The sequence below is a fragment of the Pelodiscus sinensis genome, chromosome 9, assembly GCF_049634645.1.
Source record: "Pelodiscus sinensis isolate JC-2024 chromosome 9, ASM4963464v1, whole genome shotgun sequence".
NCBI lineage: Eukaryota > Metazoa > Chordata > Testudines > Trionychidae > Pelodiscus > Pelodiscus sinensis.
In genome coordinates this window covers 1,169,688-1,187,697 of record NC_134719.1, presented here as the reverse complement: position 1 = coordinate 1,187,697, position 18,010 = coordinate 1,169,688, and the positions used below count along the sequence as shown (strand labels likewise).

At 68.6% G+C, this 18,010-nt stretch overlaps 1 protein-coding gene across 3 annotated transcripts in view; it reads left to right on the top strand.

The window, feature by feature from the left end:
* The window catches only part of PTCH2 (patched 2), a 43,409-nt gene extending 26,211 nt beyond the window's left edge, over window positions 1-17,198 (top strand). For 2 of the 3 annotated variants that reach the window (XM_075935843.1, XM_075935844.1), the window contains 19 exons: window positions 1,275-1,470; window positions 3,453-3,574; window positions 4,020-4,167; window positions 4,495-4,626; window positions 4,705-4,860; window positions 5,533-5,625; window positions 5,857-5,982; window positions 6,342-6,460; window positions 6,787-7,168; window positions 7,625-7,937; window positions 8,982-9,124; window positions 9,220-9,400; window positions 10,660-10,943; window positions 11,575-11,712; window positions 11,788-11,930; window positions 12,225-12,324; window positions 12,715-12,972; window positions 13,187-13,618; window positions 15,012-17,198. In XM_075935843.1, coding sequence (XP_075791958.1) covers window positions 1,275-1,470; window positions 3,453-3,574; window positions 4,020-4,167; window positions 4,495-4,626; window positions 4,705-4,860; window positions 5,533-5,625; window positions 5,857-5,982; window positions 6,342-6,460; window positions 6,787-7,168; window positions 7,625-7,937; window positions 8,982-9,124; window positions 9,220-9,400; window positions 10,660-10,943; window positions 11,575-11,712; window positions 11,788-11,930; window positions 12,225-12,324; window positions 12,715-12,972; window positions 13,187-13,618 — 3,466 coding nt within the window. In that variant the 3' untranslated portion in view covers window positions 15,012-17,198. Of the gene's footprint in view, window positions 1-1,274; window positions 1,471-3,452; window positions 3,575-4,019; window positions 4,168-4,494; window positions 4,627-4,704; window positions 4,861-5,532; window positions 5,626-5,856; window positions 5,983-6,341; window positions 6,461-6,786; window positions 7,169-7,624; window positions 7,938-8,981; window positions 9,125-9,219; window positions 9,401-10,659; window positions 10,944-11,574; window positions 11,713-11,787; window positions 11,931-12,224; window positions 12,325-12,714; window positions 12,973-13,186; window positions 13,619-15,011 lie in introns of those variants that run through there. The other variant, XM_075935845.1, reaches the window with a different exon arrangement.
* The last annotated feature ends 812 nt before the right edge of the window (window positions 17,199-18,010 follow it).

The following is an 18,010-nucleotide window of genomic DNA, read 5'->3' as shown; positions in this document are numbered from 1 at the left end:
CAGCCAGGGACCCGGGGGGCTGGCCCGAGCAGCAGGAGAATTTTTGGCACAGGGGATCCCTGTCCGATGGGCCGTGCCCTTCGCCTGGCGCATCTCGCTCTGGCCCTGGGGGGCGAAGGCTCAGCCGGGCGCCCCCCATGGAGGAGCGGCAGGAGGCTGTGCCGTGGGGGGCACTGAGATGGGCTCCCTTGTGCCCAGCCCAGGGGGGCCAGGCAGGCAGCGGATCCCGTCCCTCCCTGGGTCTGGGCTGGCGTTAGTGGACGGCTGCTGGCCGAGCCAAGGCCCGATCCTGAGCCCCAGGCCAGGGCTGCCCAGGCAATGGATGGGCGAGTGGCCAGGTTGCCAGGAGAGGGAAGGGACGGATATTGCACCCGCTAACAGCCCTCCCACCCCTCCTCCACGCCGAGGGCCCACTGCCGCCCTGGACACGGGGGCACAGGCCTTCAGTGGACCCACCACGGGGGGTGGGGGCGGGGTTGCCCGGGGGGCTGTCTGCAGCGAGCCGGGGGAGGGAAAGGGATTCCTGGAGGCGGGGGGGAGGGTGGTACGGGAACAGCTCGGCACATGGGCGGGGCAGAGTATGCTGGGGCGGCCGCGAGCCGGCTGGCAGGGCTGGGCCGACCGGAGGAGCGGGTCCAGGCTGAGATTGGGGGCGGGGGCGGCGGAATTCTCAGCCCCCTGAGGCTCTGCCTGCCCCCCCGTCCTGCCCCATGCCCAGCTCCAGGGGCAGTTTGCTGTTTGCTCGCCCTTCCCCCGGGGGCTGCCCCTTCCCCTCCCCCGCTGGCCGCCTGCTCCCCTCTATCAAGACGTTAGCGAGCGGGCGCTAATTGCCCTGACTGGCGGCACAAAGGAGGGGCCGGGAGCCGGCGGGGCCGGCACCGTGTAACGGGATCAGCCATGCTATTTGACTTGGCATCTGGCGCCAGCGGGGGGAGGAGGGGAATGGGCCTGTCACCGCCCCACGCGGGAGGGGATTGGCCAACGGGGGGTGAATCCCCAGAGCCCCACTGCTCAGCCCCCGCCGCTCCCCCCAGCAGGGCCGGCACCTGGTTGGCCCGCAGGGGACTGTGGGGGTGCCCCGTGGCTGCCGAGGGCCGGGTTTGGGAGGAGGTGCCCCGTGGCTGGGGAGCCGCCCTGCCCGCCGGAGGGCTCCCCCTGCCTCCCTAGCCCGGGTGTGGCCAGTGGCAGGGGCCCGTGCAGGGCACCCCCCAGACGCCCGGCTCTGAGCAGGGGCTGGCCGGGCCCTGACTGGCCGTCTGCTCCCGTCCGGGCAGGGGGCGGCCGGACATCCAGTGGACCAACCTGGACCCCGTGCAGCTGCTGCAGGAGCTGGGCCAGTTCACCTCGTTGGAGGGCTTCCGGGAGCTGCTGGACAAGGCGCAGGTGGGCCAGGCCTACGTGGAGCGGCCCTGCCTCGACCCCCGCGAGCCCGCCTGCCCCGCCAGCGCCCCCAACAGGCAGAGCCAGCAGGTGGGTGAGCCGGAGCCCGCGTCCCTCTGTGTGTCTGTGTGTCCCTGATGTGGGGGGTGTGTCCCTGCCTGTATGTGTGTGTGTCGCTGATGGGGGGTGTCCCTACTGGAGTGTGTGTGTGTGTGTGTGTGTCGGATGGGGGGTGTCCCTACTGGAGTGTGTGTGTGTGTGTGTGTGTGTGTGTGTGTGTGTGTGTGTCGCTGATGGGGGGTGTCCCTACTGGAGTGTGTGTCTGTGTGTCCCTGATGGGGGTGTGTGTCCCTGCCTGTATGTGTGTGTGTCGCTGATGGGGGGTGTCCCTACTGGAGTGTGTGTGTGTGTGTCTGTGTGTCCCTGATGGGGGGGGGGTGTCTCTGCCTGTATGTGTGTGTGTCGCTGATGGGGGGTGTCCCTACTGGAGTGTGTGTGTGTGTGTGTGTGTGTGTGTGTGTCCCTGATGGGGGGTGTCCCTACTGGAGTGTGTGTGTGTGTGTCTGTGTGTCCCTGATGGGGGGGTGTGTCCCTGCCTGTATGTGTGTGTGTCGCTGATGGGGGGTGTCCCTACTGGAGTGTGTGTGTGTGTGTGTGTGTGTGTGTGTGTGTGTCGCTGATGGGGGGTGTCCCTACTGGAGTGTGTGTGTGTCTGTGTGTCCCTGATGGGGGGGGTGTGTCCCTGCCTGTATGTGTGTGTGTCGCTGATGGGGGGTGTCCCTACTGGAGTGTGTGTGTGTGTGTGTGTGTGTGTGTGTGTGTGTGTCCCCCTGATGGGGGGGTGTCCCTTTGTGTGTGTCCCTGATGGGGTGTTCGTGTCCCTGCTGCTGTGTGTGTCCGTGTGTCCCTGATGGGGGGGTGTCCCTTTGTGTGTGTCCCTGATGGGGTGTTTGTGTCCCTGCTGCTGTGTGTGTCCATGTGTCCCTGATGGGGGGGTGTCCCATCTGTGGGTCTGTGTGCACATGCCTGCATCTGAGCCTTTGACTGCTTGTGCGTGCGTCTGGCTGCCTGAGCTCTGGGTGTCCCTGGGCTCCGCTGGACGCTGCATGGGGCCTCGCTCATGTGGAAATGGGGGCCAGCCCCTCGCCAGGGTTCCTGCTGGCGCCGGCCAGTGGCCAGGCATGGGGGAGCCGGCTGCATGTGTCAGACATGCCGGCCCTGGGGCACTGGGCTGCAGCGCCAGCCCAGCTGGAAGAACCGGAACGTCTCTGCTCCGGCCTCGGCGCCACGTCCCCCCGCCCTTTGTGTGTCTGTCGGGGCCGGGCCGCCCCTTTGCAATGGGCCCAGAGGCCCCCGAGCTAACCAGAGAGCAAAGGGACCCCCAGCTCCCCGCCCTGCAGGGCTCCCTCTGCTGCCAGCTGCGCTCAGGCTGGGCTGCCCTACAGAGATCGCTGGGCCCCATCCAGCCCCCATCCTGAGCGGGCGAGGGGCTCACAAGGTCAGCGGCGTCACTCCCCCAGCAGAGCAAAGTGCCGAATCCGCAAGGGTGGGTCCCGCTTGGAGCTGTGCTGGGCGGCTCGTGGCGGCTGCAGAGTGGTGCCCAGCAGGCAGCGGGCTGGCAGTGAGCCAACGCGGGCTGGCATGGGGCACAGGCAGCCCGGCGGGCGGGTCTCCTCGGCAGGCGTCCCGGAGCAGGTGGGGTTTGGGAGCGTGGGCTGGGCAGCAGGGCCACGGTGGGGGGCAGTCAGCGAACGCCGCGCCCCCCGCGGGCAGGGCCTCACGGGGATGCCAGGCTCAGGATGGCCCAGGCAGAGCGGAGGTTGAGGGCCCCGTGGGCAGGGCACCAGGGTCCAGACAAGCAATTGCCTTAGCAAACAGCCCGGACTCTGCCTCAGCTCCTGCCTGCGGCCCCGGCAACTGGAGCGGGTGGTGACTCTGCTCTGGGGACGCCCATGCGGCTGTGAGCGCAGCCGGCCCCTTTCCCACCCTCTCGGCGTTCTGGGCCTGGGGGTGTTCCCAGCTTCCCTGGCTCCTGTGCACGTGCTCACCCCCCCACCCGCTGCCCCCCGCAGGAGCCCGACATCCCTGCGGAGCTGACCGGGGGCTGCCACGGCTTCTCCCGCAAATTCATGCACTGGCAGGAGGAGCTGATCCTGGGCGGCACCACCAAGGACGCGCAGGGCAGACTGCTGAGGTGAGCGGGGACGGGGGCGAGGCCTGGGCCGGACACGCTCCCACGGAGGGGCCCACACGCCGGCATCGGCCCGAGCTGGGGCAGAGGGGAAGGGGCTCCCAGGTCTCCCCTGCCCCACAGCTACTTGGAGGGCTCAGCTTGCCTCCCAGGCTGGGTCTCCTGCCCCAGAGCCTGGCGCTGGTCACCCTGCCTGGGAACACAGAGCAGAGACCAGACCACGAGCCACGTGTGGCTGGTCGGTTTCTGCCTGGCCGGGTGCTGGACCAGGCCCGCCCTGGTCTGTGCCCTGCGCCCACCTGCTAGGAGCAGCCCTTCGCGCCAGAGTGCCCCTGGACTGCACTGGGAGGCGGGGCTGGCTGCGGTGGGGCTGGCCCCCCAGCTGGAGTGCTCCGTGGGGCACTAGGGGTCCCGTGGCTGGTCCCATAGGTGTGTCCTGTCCCGGCAGCGCGGAGGCCCTGCAGAGCATGTTCCTGCTCATGAGCCCCCGGCAGCTCTACGAGCACTTCAAGGACAACTACGAGACGCAGGACATAGGCTGGAGCGAGGCCAAGGCAGCTGCCATCCTGGAGGCCTGGCAGAGGGAGTTTGTGGAGGTAGGCGGATGGGGGGGCTCAGCAGCAGTGGGACGGGGGGAGTGTGGAGGCTCTGGGGGGTGAGCGGGGCCGGGGTGGGGGGTGTGGAGGGCAAACTGCCAGCTGGGAGGGGTGTGGTGGGGGAGGGAGGGCAGTCAGCTGAGAAGGGCATGAGGGTCGGGCTGCCTGCCAGGAGGGGTGTAGCTCAGCGCGGCCTGGGGCAGGGTGCCCTTTGGGAGGGGCCGAGGGATGCCCTTTGGGAGGGGCCGAGGGGCGTGGCAGGCTGTCTGTAGGGCTGTCCCAGGTGCGATGCCGTCCGACCGCCTCTGAGGCCCCGTCTCTCCCCAGCTGGCGCAGGACTCCCTCCCGCAGAACAGCTCCCAGCGCATCCACGCCTTCTCCACCACCACGCTCAGCGACATCATGAAGTCCTTCTCGGACGTGAGCACCATCCGCGTGGCCGGGGGCTACCTCCTGATGGTACGTCCCCTCCCTCGCTGCTGGGCCCTGCCCCGGATGGCCCCGCCCCCATAACCCTGCCCCATGCTCTGCTTCCAGCTGGCGTACGCCTGCGTGACCATGCTGCGCTGGGACTGCTCCAAATCCCAGGGGGCCGTGGGCCTGGCTGGTGTCCTGCTGGTGGCTCTCTCCGTGGCGTCGGGACTCGGGCTCTGCTCCCTGCTGGGGATCTCCTTCAACGCAGCCACCACCCAGGTACCGCACGCCAGGGCGGAGCCCGGGGAGATCTGGCCGGCCGAGCTCGCCCTCCTGCACAGGGCTGCCCTTCTCACCCGCTCTGCAGCGGGATGGAGACGGCAGGGGTCACGTGGGCACTCAGCCCTTGCCATCAGGGCTGGCCCGGTGCAGCGCTAGGGGGCGCTGTGCTGCGGGGCAGGGGGCGCTCTCCCCTGGCATTCAGTGCTGCCCCGCAGTGTGCTGCTAGGGGGCGCTGTACTGTGGGCAGTGAGGCAGGAGGCGCTCTCTCCCCTGGCATGCAGGGCTGACCCCGCAGTGCGCCACTAGGGGGCGCTGTACTGTGGGCGGTGAGGCAGGGGGCGCTCTCTCCCCCGGCACACAGGGCTGACCCTGCAGTGCGCCACTAGGAGGCGCAGTGCTGCAGGCAGCAGGGCTGGGTTCAGCATCTCAGCAGGGTGAGGGGGCACACGTTGCCCATGGGGGCAGGCAGATGGGGGGCCCTGTGCCCCAGCCTGTGCCGGTTGCTCCTGGGCAGCCCTGCCCCATTCCATGGAATGGTGGGTTCTCGGGGTGGGGAACGGGGGCCGGACAATAGCTGCTGCCGTTGGAGGTGGGGTGCTCCGGTGGGCGTGGGGAGCGGCCGTGCCGGCAGCCGGATGCGGGTGCTGAGGCTGGTTTCTCTCCCCTCAGGTGCTGCCGTTCCTGGCTCTGGGCATCGGGGTGGACGATATGTTCCTCCTGGCTCACGCCTTCACCGAGACCAGCCAGCACGTCCCCTTCAAGGTGAGGCCACCCCGCCTGCGTGACCCATCGGGGGGGGAATAGGGCACTTGGCGCTGGGTGACCCATCGGGGGGGATCAGGCGTGCGGTGCTGGGTGACCCATCGGGGGGGATTGAGCGCGCAGTGCTGGGTGACCCATCAGGGGGGATCGAGCGCGCAGTGCTGGGTGACCCATCGGGGGGGGATCGAGCGCGCAGTGCTGGGTGACCCACCCTCTTGGTTTTCCCAACAGGAGCGGACGGGTGAGTGCCTGAGGCGCACAGGGACCAGTGTGGCCCTCACCTCCATCAGCAACATGATCGCCTTCTTCATGGCCGCCCTGGTGCCCATCCCCGCCCTGCGCGCCTTCTCCCTGCAGGTATACCCCCCCCTTCTCCCTGCAGGTATACCCCCCCCTTCTCCCTGCAGGTACACCCCCCCTTCTCCCTGCAGGTACGCCCCCCCCACCTTCTCCCTGCAGATACATCCCCCTCCCCCTTCTCCCTGCAGGTACACCCCCCTTCCGCCCAGCCCAACTTCTCCCTGCAGATATGGCTTCCAATGCCTGGGGGAATCCCTGGGGGTCACCCTGTCCACGCCTCGCGGGGGATCACTGGGGCGGACACACGCTCCGGGCGTGGGCCCGTGGGACACGCTGCCTCTGGTTCCCGGGCAGGGCGGGGAGCAGGGCTTGACCCCTGAGCCCTGTGGCCTGAGCCCTGTCCCGTGCCCCGGCAGGCGGCCGTGGTGGTGGTGTTTAACTTCGCCATGGTGCTGCTCGTCTTCCCGGCCATCCTGAGCCTGGACCTGCACCGGCGCCAGGACCAGCGGCTGGACGTCTTGTGCTGCTTCTACAGGTGCGGTGCCCCGCCGGTGGGGAGCCGGGCCGGGCCGCAGGGCCAGGCTGAGGTGGGCGGCGGAGCCCCCTGCGGGCGGCTGGGCAGGGGCTCGGAGACGTGGCCCCCGGGACAGGCTCCCTTCCTCGAGCCCAGCTGGGTGACTTTCCGGGCCGGCCAGGAGGGCTCATTCCAGGGTGCTCTCGCCCAGCAGGGAGGGGCTGGGCTGCGCCCAGTGTGGGTGCGGTGACCGGCAGACAGCCGTGCCTGGGCTGGGGGGAGCCGGGGGGAGCCGGGGGGCCGGTGCCCACGACCGCTCTCTAAACATCCCCCGGCCCCTCCCCCAGCCCATGCTCCTCCCGCGTCATCCAGATCCAGCCGCAGGAGCTGACCGATGCCAACGACAACCACGCCTGCCACCCCTCGCCCTACGGGCACCCGGCCACCAGCACCCAGATCACCACCACGGTGCAGGCCTTCGCCCGCTGCGACCCCGCGGGCCGCCACGTCGTCACCATCCTGCCGCCCACCGCCCAGGTCTGCACCGTGCCCGCCGACCCGCTGGGCTCCCAGCTCTTCGCCCCGGCCAGCTCCACCCGCGACCTGCTGGCCCAGCTGGACGGGCCCAAGGGGGCCCGGGAGTGCACGCCGCTGCCCCTCTGCCGCTGGAACCTGGCCGACTTCGCCAGGGAGAAGTATGCCCCCCTCCTCCTGCAAACCCAGACCAAGGTATGGGAGTGGGCCCCCGGCGCCTGGGCACTCCCAGCTCCCTAGAGAGTGAATTACAGTGCGGGGGCGGGGAGCTCCCTGTTGTGTGGGGAGGGTGGCTGGGGGGGCTCCCTGTTGTGTGGGGGGGTGGCTGGGGGGCTCCCTGTTGTGTGGGGGGAGTGGCTGGGGGGCTCCCTGTCGTGTGGGGGGAGCTGGGTGGCCGGGAAGATTCCTTGGTGCTGGTGGGGGTGCCTGGGGACTCCTTGGCTTGGGGGGCTGGGTGCCCACTGCTCCCAGGCAGGGGTGATGGGGTGGAGCCCGGGGGGCCGTGGCCCAGGCCCGTTTGGTGGTGGAAGGGGCGTCTCTCATTCCAGCCACAGGCCTGGGGCAGCCATGCTGCGCGAGACCCGGCTGCACGGGGGGCTGGGAGGGGTGGGGGGGCTGCCGGGCACGGCCTGACGGGCTCCCCGTCCCCAGGGCATCGTGGTGCTGCTGTTCCTGGCGCTGCTGGGGCTCAGCCTGTACGGCACCACGCTGGTGCACGACGGGCTGTACCTGACGGACATCGTGCCGCGGGGCACCAAGGAGCACGCCTTCATCGCCGCCCAGGCCAAGTACTTCTCCTTCTACCACGTCGCCGTGGCCACCCAGGCCGGCTTCCACTACCCCAGCGCGCAGGAGGCGCTGTACGGCCTGCACCGGGCCCTGGGCGCCCTGCCGCACGTGGTGCGCGACCAGGCCCGCCAGCCGCCCAAGATGTGGCTGCACTACTTCCGGGACTGGCTGCGAGGTGAGGGCCCCGCCCACCCTGCTTGGCTCCCCCGCCCGCCCCTCCTGCCCCGTGTGTCTCTCCCGCCCGCCCTGTGTCTCCCCCCTACTGCCCTGCGCTCCCCCACCCACCACACCCACCCTGTGTGTCTCCCCCGCCTGCCCCATGTTCCCCCGCCCACCCTGTGTCTCCCCCTACTGCCCTGCGCTCCCCCACCCACCACACCCACCCTGTGTGTCTCCCCCGCCTGCCCCATGTTCCCCCACCCACCCTGTGTCTCCGCCTACTGCCCTGCGCTCCCCCACCCACCACACCCACCCTGTGTGTCTCCCCCGCCTGCCCCATGTTCCCCCGCCCACCCTGTGTCTCCCCCTACTGCCCTGCGCTCCCCCACCCACCACACCCACCCTGTGTGTCTCCCCCGCCTGCCCCACGCTTCCCTGCCCGCCCCACCTGCCTGTTTCCCCTGCCCACCCCGTGTGTCTCTCCTTCTCTGCCCCAGGCTCCCCCACCCGCCACACCTACCCTGTGTGTCTCCCCCTACTGCCCTGTGCTCCCCCACCCACCCCACCTGCCTGTGTCTCCCCCGCTCATCCTTGCTCCCCCGCCCGCCCCGTGCTCCCCCGCCCACCCTGTGTGTCTCCCCCTACTGCCCTGTGCTCCCCCGCCCGCCCCGTGCTCCCCCGCCCACCCTGTGTGTCTCCCCCTACTGCCCTGTGCTCCCCCGCCCGCCCCGTGCTCCCCCGCCCGCCCCACCTGCCCTACACACGGGAGTAGCATGTCTCTCCCTACTGCCCCATGCTCTCGTCTTCCCCGTGCTCCCCCCGCTCTGTGTGCACCCACGAACTCTCTGCCAATGGCCACAGCGTGGTGCTGCATGTTCTCTTGCACACGGGCCCTCTGCCTGCCCTACCCCGCGGTGCTCCAGCCCCACTGTCGCCGTGGCTTTGGGCTGAGGGCCTCGTCCGCTCACTGAGCAGTGGGGGGGGGGGGGTGCAGTGCTGCCCCGGAGCCCGGCAGCGGCTGGCCTGTTTCCTCACCCCAGTAACCCTGCGCTGTGCCCAGGCCTGCAGGCCGCCTTCGACAGGGAGTGGCAGGCCGGGCGCATCACCCGCCACAGCTACCGCAACGGCTCAGAGGACGGGGCGCTGGCCTACAAGCTGCTCGTCCAGACAGGCGACCAGACGGAGCCGTTCAACTATGACCAGGTGAGCCGACCCGGGCCTGGCCCTGCGCCCAGCCTGGCCCTGCCCCGGGCTCCGTGCTGGCCTGGCCACTGCCTCACCGGGTCTGCTCCCCGCAGCTCCCCACGCGGCGCCTGGTGGACGACAACGGCCTCATCCCCCCGGAGACCTTCTACATCTGCCTGACCGTGTGGGCCAGCAACGACCCGCTGGGCGTCGCCGCCTCCCAGGCCAACTTCTACCCCCCGCCGCCCGAGTGGGTCCACGACAAGTACGACGCCACCGGCGAGAACCTGCGAAGTGAGTGCAGCCGCGGGCGCGCCTGGGTGGGTACCTGTGGGCACGCACAGCCCGGGCACAGCCCACGCCCTGGGGCGCCACGCGGGGACACGCCGGCCACAGCCCACGCCCTGGGGCGCCACGCGGGGACACGCCGGCCACAGCCCACGCCCCGGGGCGCCATGCGGGGTCGCGCCGGGCACAGCCCACGCCCCAGGGCACCACGCAGGGTCACGCCGGGCACAGCCCACGCCCCAGGGCACCACGCGGGGTCACGCCGGGCACAGCCCACGCCCCGGGGCACCACGCGGGGTCGTGCCGGCCACAGCCCACGCCCCGGGGCGCCACGCGGGGTCACGCCGGACACAGCCCACGCCCCAGGGCGCCATGCGGGGTCGCGCCGGGCACAGCCCACGCCCCAGGGCACCACGCAGGGTCACGCCGGGCACAGCCCACGCCCCAGGGCACCACGCGGGGTCACGCCGGGCACAGCCCACGCCCCGGGGCGCCACGCAGGGTCACGCCGGACACAGCCCACACCCCGGGGCACCACGCGGGGTCGTGCCGGCCACAGCCCACGCCCCGGGGCGCCACGCGGGGTCACGCCGGACACAGCCCACGCCCCAGGGCGCCATGCGGGGTCGCGTCGGCCACAGCCCACGCCCCGGGGCGCCACGCGGGGTCACGCCGGACACAGCCCACGCCCCGGGGCGCCACGCGGGGTCACGCCGGACACAGCCCACGCCCCAGGGCGCCATGCGGGGTCGCGTCGGCCACAGCCCACGCCCCGGGGCGCCACGCGGGGACACGCCAGCCACAGCCCACGCCCCAGGGCGCCATGCGGGGACATGCCAGGCGCAGCCCACGCACCAGGGCACCACGCCAGGCACAGCCCACGTCCCAGGGCACCATGCCAGGCACAGCCCACGCCCCAGGGCGCCATGCGGGGACATGCCAGGCGCAGCCCACGCACCAGGGCACCACGCCAGGCACAGCCCACGTCCCAGGGCACCATGCCAGGCACAGCCCACGCCCCAGGGCGCCACGCGGGGACACTCCAGGCACAGCCCATGCGCCAGGACAGCACACGGGGTCGCGTCGGGCAGCCTCCCGCACACTAGCGTGCCCCACACAGATGTGCTGGCACTCTGCATGGAGCCCCCATTCTGGGGGGGTCTACAGCGCTGCCTCCACCCCGGGGCTGGCAGGCCCCCAGCATGGCAGGGGGAAGGGGCAGTCTCGGGGGGCCCCTGCCTGACCCTCCCTGCCCCTCCCCCCAGTCCCTGCAGCGCAGCCCCTGGAGTTTGCCCAGTTTCCCTTCTACCTGAGCGGCCTGCGCCAGACCTCAGACTTTGTGGAGGCCATCGAGAGCGTGCGGGCCGTGTGCGAGGAGGCGGCCCGGGAGCGCGGCGTGCCCAGCTACCCCAGCGGCTACCCCTTCCTCTTCTGGGAGCAGTACATCGGCCTGCGGCACTGGTTCCTGCTGGCCGTCAGCATCGTGCTGGCCTGCACCTTCCTGGTGTGCGCCGCCCTGCTGCTCAACCCCTGGACAGCCGGCATCATCGTGAGTGCGCCCCGGCGCCGTGGGGATGGGCCTGGGCAGGAAGTGCCCCGGGGCTCTACCAATGCCACCGCTTTTCCCTCTGGCCAAGAGGGGTGGGTGCAATGGGGCAGTGCCACGGGGGCAGTGCTGTGGAGGGAGGACAGTGGGGCACTGCAGTGGGGAGAGTGGGGTAGTGCAGTGGGGGCAGTGAAGTGGGGCACTGGGGTGGTGCAGTGTGGCTGTGGGGTGGGATGGGGCACTGCGGTGAGGTGGTGCAGTGGGAGCAGTGTGGCAGTGCCGTGGAGTGGGGTGGTGCAGTGTGGGCAGTGGGGCAGTTCTGTGGAGTGGGGTGGGACACTGGGGGCTGTGGGGCAGTGCCATGGAGTGGGGCAAGGCACTGGGGGCCGTGGGGCAGTGCCGTGGGGGGCGTGGGGCAGTGCCATGGAGTGGGGCGGGGCACTGGGGGCCGTGGGGCAGTGCCATGGAGTGGGGCAGGGCACTGGGGGCCGTGGGGCAGTGCCGTGGAGTGGGGTGGGGCACTGGGGGCCGTGGGGCAGTGCCATGGAGTGGGGCGGGGCACTGGGGGCCGTGGGGCAGTGCTATGGGGGCCGTGGGGCAGTCCTCACTCTCTGTCGCCGCCCACGCTCCGCAGGTGGCCGTGCTGGCCATGATGACGGTCGAGCTCTTTGGGATCATGGGGCTGATGGGCATCAAGCTAAGCGCCATCCCGGCCGTGATCCTCATCGCCTCGGTGGGCATCGGCGTCGAGTTCACCGTCCACGTGGCCCTGGTGAGTCGGCGCCGCTGAGCCCCGCCCCCAGCCCCTCCCCCACTGCCCCTCGCTGAGCCCTGTGTCCTGCCCCAGGGGTTCCTGACAGCCATGGGCAGCCGGACGCTGCGCTCGGCCCTGGCACTGGAGCACACGCTGGCGCCCGTGCTGGATGGGGCGCTCTCCACGCTGCTGGGCCTGCTCATGCTGGCTGGCTCCGAGTTCGACTTCATCCTGAGGTACCAGCGCAGGCTGCCCCGGCCCCTCCGAGCCCGCGGCAGCCCTGGGCCGGCTCGCTGCCCTGCAGGGGGGCCTGGGGTGACGGGGACGTGGCCGGGGGCTCGTGGGTGTGCTGGAGGGTTAGGGGGGGCTGGCACACAGGCCGAGCTGGGCAGGGTGGGGCTATGGCGCTGCCTGGGGGGGTTAGAGCGGGAAGGGGGAGCCTGGGGGCGTGGCTGCTCTTTGCAAAGCATGCTGGGATGCTCCATGCCCATGGTGCCGCCGGGCTGCTCTCACCCCGTCTCCTCCGCCAGGTATTTCTTCGCCGTGTTCACCGTCCTGACCGTGCTGGGCCTGCTGAACGGCCTGGTGCTGCTGCCCGTCCTGCTGTCCGTCATCGGGCCCCCGGCCGAGGTGAGAGCCCCCCACCGCAATGGGCCTGGCAGGGAGTGGAGCCTACTGCTCCGAGATGGCCACCAGGACTCCTGGCTTCTTTCCCGAGCCTGCCTCTTCCTTGCTGAGTGCCCGGGGGAGACGTGGGCAGGGAAACGGGGCTCCGCCCCCCCAGCCCATGGGAGTGAGACGTGTGTTGGGAAACGACCCGCACGAAAGTGCAAATGGCCACCATTAGGGTTCAGAGTTAACGCTCGGTTGAGTTGTTGGACGGGAGCGCATCTCCCAGAGCTGCCGCTGTGCAAGGCTGAAGCCCGCTCAGAAGGGCTGGTCCTGGCCCAGATGGCACCCTCCAGCCGAGATCCCTGTCCCCTCTGGGCAACCCCGTCACCTTCCGGTCTCACCCTCCAGGTCAGCCTGACAGAGCATGGCAGCCGCCTGCCGTCCCCAGAGCCCATCCCCCCGGCCATCAGCCATCACAGCTTCTACCTGCAGCACCCCCCGGCCTGGCCCGGCGCCTTCGCGGCCTCCTCCGACGCAGAGCACTACTCCGAGAGCACCGCGGCCTCGGGGCCAGCCCACACCCAGCCCTACGACCCTGGCGCCTACATCCTGCCCCCCGCCCCACTCCGGGGCCTGGTGCAGGCCTGCAAAAGCCCCAGCCTCACGGTGAGTGTGGCACGGTGCCCCCCCCTGCTGGAAGGGAGCGTGCAGCAGTGGTCACAGCAGGGGGCAGGGTAGGGCTGGCCCCCAGGGCTTGGCTGTGTGCGCCAGGGGAGGGGAAGGCAGCTTTTGTCCTCAAGCCTCCCCCTCCAGCTGCCCCCCATTAGCAACCCCCCTCCGCCTTTCCCCCTGGACTCAGGAGTGTGTCTGCCCTGCACAGGTGGTGAAAACCTACCAGGATAACCAGGAGCCACCAGGGAAGGAGCCACAAAGCACCAGCTGGGCCCAGCCCCTGCCCACCAGCGACTCCCTCCCACCCCCGGTGGCCTGCCCGGACCTCAGGGACTTGCCCCAGCACAGACTGCCCCCGCCTGGCCCCCCCGGAGCCAGGACTGCCCCATGCCGAGGCCCCCGGCCCCTGCGGACTGCCCTCCCTGCCTACGGCGGCAGCTACACCACGGTGACGGCCACGGCCTCCGTGACGGTGGCCCTGCACCCCCTGCTGCCCGGCGCCCTCCAGGGCTACACCCACCAGGGCTTCGAGGCCAGCGAGTCAGACTGTCCCAAGGAGACCGGCCCGCCTACCTGCAGCGCCCCCGGCTCGGCTGCGCCCCAGCGCCTGGGACGGGCAGGGGGTTCCGCGTGGCCCTAGGTGAGTCTGGGCACAGCCCTGTGCTGAGGGCACTTTCACCACTCCCCTGCCAGGCCGTGCCAGGCCCCTCGTAGGCCAGCATGGCCTCTGGGGTCAACGCCACAGGACAAGGGGATTCCCAAGCAGCAGCTGTGCGTGCACCCCTACACGCATGCACAGTGTGCACACGCATGGTGCACGTCCATTCCCAGGGGGCTTGCGCACATGCTCGCACACTAGGACACGAGCATAGTGTACACTCACACACACACATACAGTGTACACAGACTGTGCACATCCGCTCATACCCATGGGTCTTAGGCACGTGCTCACACACAAGGACACGAGCATTGTGCACGAGCATTGTGCACGTCTGCTCATTCCCAGGGGGCTTGCACACGTTTGCACACAAGGACACGCGCACAGTGCACGCTCACATACACACACACACACACACAGTGTACGTAGACTGTGCACATCCGTTCATATCCAGGGGGCTTGCACACATGCTCACACACAAGGACACATGCAGGGTGCATGCTCACACACAGTGCACACACATACATGGATTGTGCACATCTGCTCATTCGCAGGGGGCTTGGACATGTGCTTGCACACAATGACACATGCAGGGTGCATGTTCTCACACACCCACAGTTCACACAGACTGTGCACATCCACTCATTCCTAGGGGGCTTGCACACAAGGACATGCGCAGGGTGCACGCCTGCCCGCACACAGACTGTGCACGTCCACAAATACCCAAAGGCTACGTCTAGACTGGCATGATTTTCCGCAAATGCCCAATGTAGACAGCTGGCAAGTTTTTCCAGCAGCTGCTTTTGCGGAAAAACTTGCCAGTCTAGACGCAGCCAAAGGCTTTGTGCACTCAGGCCTGCAGGCGGACACACGCAGCGTGCACACCCACCTGCACAGAGAGGCTACGTCTACACTGCGGCGCTATTTCGGCGTACTTCCAGTATCCCGAAATAGCTATTCCGCATCTTGACAGTGCACCCGTTATTCCGAAATGGCAGGGACTCGCCGTTCCGCTGGCCCAGCAAACCTCACTCCACGAGGAGCAGGGAACATTGCGGAACAGCAGGTGAGTTCGCAATGAACTCGAAATAAGCTACGCTAGTCGTGTAGCTCCAATTGCAACGCTCGTTTCACGCGACGGGTGCAATGTAGACGCCCCCGACAGCGCACACGCGTCCACGGACCGTGCACGTCCACATGTACCCAAGAGCTGGGACACTCCCGCCTGCAGACAGGGACACGCACAGGGCGCACGCCTGCCCATGAACACACGGGCCACAGAGCAGGTCGACCCCCTGGGCAGGTGGCGGGGCTGCAGGAAGAGCCGGCAGGGCCCAGGGTACCCAGCTAACCTAGCTCCCGTGTCTCTGTGCAGGTTGCCTGGAAGGCGCCGTGATTCCTCGCAGGCACCTGCCGCGTGTCTGGCTCCAGCTCCCCTGCTGCGGGCGCAGGCAGCGTGTGGCTGCGGAGAAGAGACGCTGCCCGGCTGGACTGTGACCTGCGCCGGGAGGGGGCCGCCATCGCCCCTGCATTGTGCTGCTATTCCCCACGGATTAATTATTATTATTTTATTATTACTGCTCCGCGCTGGGACCCGCCTGGCAGCGCCCTGCCCGTGGCAGAGACCGCACGGCTGGGCTGGGCTGGGCAGGGCAGCAGGGGCACGCCTGGGCCGTCTGCTGACTTGCTGAGTGGAGGTTTCTATGCAAGGTGTGTGTAAAGGGGCTGGCTGGGCTGGCCCAGGGGCTCTGTGTTTTAACACTCCCCCCCCCAGACCAGGTGTCTTTTCCTCCCCCCGGGCACAGAAACAGTTGTTGGGGGTGGGGGGGAGGCAGGTGTGCACTGTGGGAATGGCATGGAGAGTGTGGGAAAAGGAACTCGAAATCCCACGGGCACCTCCCTGGGACCCCCCAGTCTCCCCTGTGCCCCCCCAAGGCCCTTTCAGCCTTGGCTGCCCCCCAGTCTCCCCTGTACCCCTAGGGCCCTCCAGCCTTGCCTGCCCCCCCAGCCTTCCCTGTGCCCCCAGTCTCTCTTCAACCCTATGCCCCCAGCCTCGCCAGGCCCCCCAACTCCCTCAGCCTCACCTGCCCCCCAGTCTCCCCTGTACCCCTAGGGCCCTCCAGCCTTGCCAACCCCCCCAGCCTTCCCTGTGCCCCCCAGTCTCTCTTCAACCCTATGCCCCCAGCCTCACCTGCCTCCCTGTGCCCCCCCAGCCTCACCTGCCCTCTCCTGCACCTTTCCAACATCACCTACCCCACTGCACCCCCAAGCCTCATTTGCTGTCCACTGTGCCCCCAGTCTCCCCTGCACTCACCCAGCCTTGGCTGCCTGTCCCTGAGCACCCCCAGCCACTCCTGTGCCCCCACCCCCCAGTGTCCCTCACTCCGGTCCCTGCGCTCACACCCGTGTGTAGCAGGGAACGTAGCGGATGCATTAGGCAAGCCCCACCCCCAGCTCCTCATCATGGAGCTGCCCAGGAGCCTGGGACAGGGGGATGAGAAGCTGGGGCGAGGGGGAATTGCCTTCCCCGGCTGTAGGTGCCTGAGCTCTGGTATCGCGCAGGGCCCCTGGAGGGGGGTGCCTCCCCCCCCGGGAGATGGGAATGGTGCCCTCCTTGTCACTAGGAAGGGTGCGCTGCCTAGCACCTGAACCCTGCTGCCAGTGGGGCCAGTGACAGGGTAGCAGGACCTAGGGGTTAGAGCGCTGGCCTGGCCCTCGGGCCATCTGGGTTCTCCTTCTAGCTCTGCCCATGACCCTCCCTGCCTCAGTTTCCCTGTGGGGACAGTGCCACCCAGCCTCCTTTGTGAATCCGTACTGTGAGGGAGCCTCCTGTGGCTGACGGGGGGCAAATTGCAGGGGGATGGGCTACCCCCTTTAGGCCCCTCCAAGGCCTACAGCCCCAGGTGTGTAAGGGAGCTGAGGGGAGGCCGGTGGCCCTGGGGCTGCCCCACAGACGCTGAGTGATGGGGGAGGGGTGGATTCCAAACAGTCCCCCACCCTCATGCACTCGCACAACTCTGCACGACTGCCCCCTCCCCCTCCCCCGCACGTGCTTGTGCAGTTGCAGCCAGATCAGGGAGCCTCTGAAGAACAGGACCCCGGCCTGCCTGCCAGGCCCCGATCCTGCAGCCAGGCCACTGCCGGAGGCAGGCAGAGCCCAGCTGGGCTCCCAGGTCTTCGGCGTGGAATCACTGGCGGCTTCAAGCAGGCGCTTGCCTCTCCATAACCCGGCACTTTAACCCCTGCTCCGGCCCAGAGCCCCCTCCAGCACCACTGGGGGCTTTCCCATTGGCCCCGCGCAGCAAGACAGGGCTGGCTGGGCGGCGGGGCAGCTTCTGGGCAAATGTCCCCCCTTGGGCCAGGGTTTGGCTGGTGGAAGAGCAGGGGCAGTGCTGGGGGGCTGGGGTGCCCCCCAGCCGCCAAGCGGCCCCGCTCCCGCCGGCCATGCCATATAAATTATTTATATTACAAAGAAGAAAGGTTTATTTTTGTAGTTTGTACAGGCCCTTAGCGGGCTGGAAGGTTTATTTTTAAAGAGTAAAATATATATTGTCTATCCCCGCCTGCGCGGCCTGCTGGCTCTTGTCTGGTCTGGGGGGGCAGGAGAGCGGGGGGGGGAGGTGCGCACGTACGGAGCAGGAGAGTGTGAATGCGTGTGCAGCATGTGTGTGTGCACGCACGGAGCGAGGGTTGTGTGAGCACAGGCATGGTGCGAGGGAGGCGGTGTGTGTGTGTGCGTGCGCACGTCCAGAGCGGGGGATGAATGTGCAGCTGGGGGTGGTGGTTGTGAACGCGCACAGCGCATACGCATGAGAGGGCTTCATGTGCGCCCCGTGCATGGTTGGGGCGGGTGTGGGGCAGGGCCCACCATGGAGCCAGGGGGTGCATGCACAAAGCGGGGATGCTACTGGGAGGGGAGACTGCAGAGGATCGAGGAGCACAAGGTGGGGGGCAGACACAAGGACACTGGGGCTGCATCTAGACTGGTATGATTTTCTGCAAATGCTTTTAACGGAAAAGTTTTTCCATTAGAAGCATTTGCGGAAAAGAGCGTCTAGATTGGCACGGACGTTTTTCCGCAAAAGCACTTTTTGTGGAAAAGCGTCTGTTGCCCATCTGGATGCGCTTTTCCGCAAATAAGCCCCAATCACCATTTTCGCCATCGAGGCTTTTTTGCGCAAAACAAATCTGAGCTGTCCACACTGGCCCTTTTGCCCGAACGGGAGCAGCGTAGTATTTCTGCAAGAAGCACTGATTTCAGACAGTAGGAAGTCAGCGTTCTTGCGGAAATTCAAGCCGCCAGTGTTGACAGCTGGACTTGCCAGTCTAGACACAGCCGGGCTGTTTTAAAGGGGCTGCTCCCCTGCGGTGACC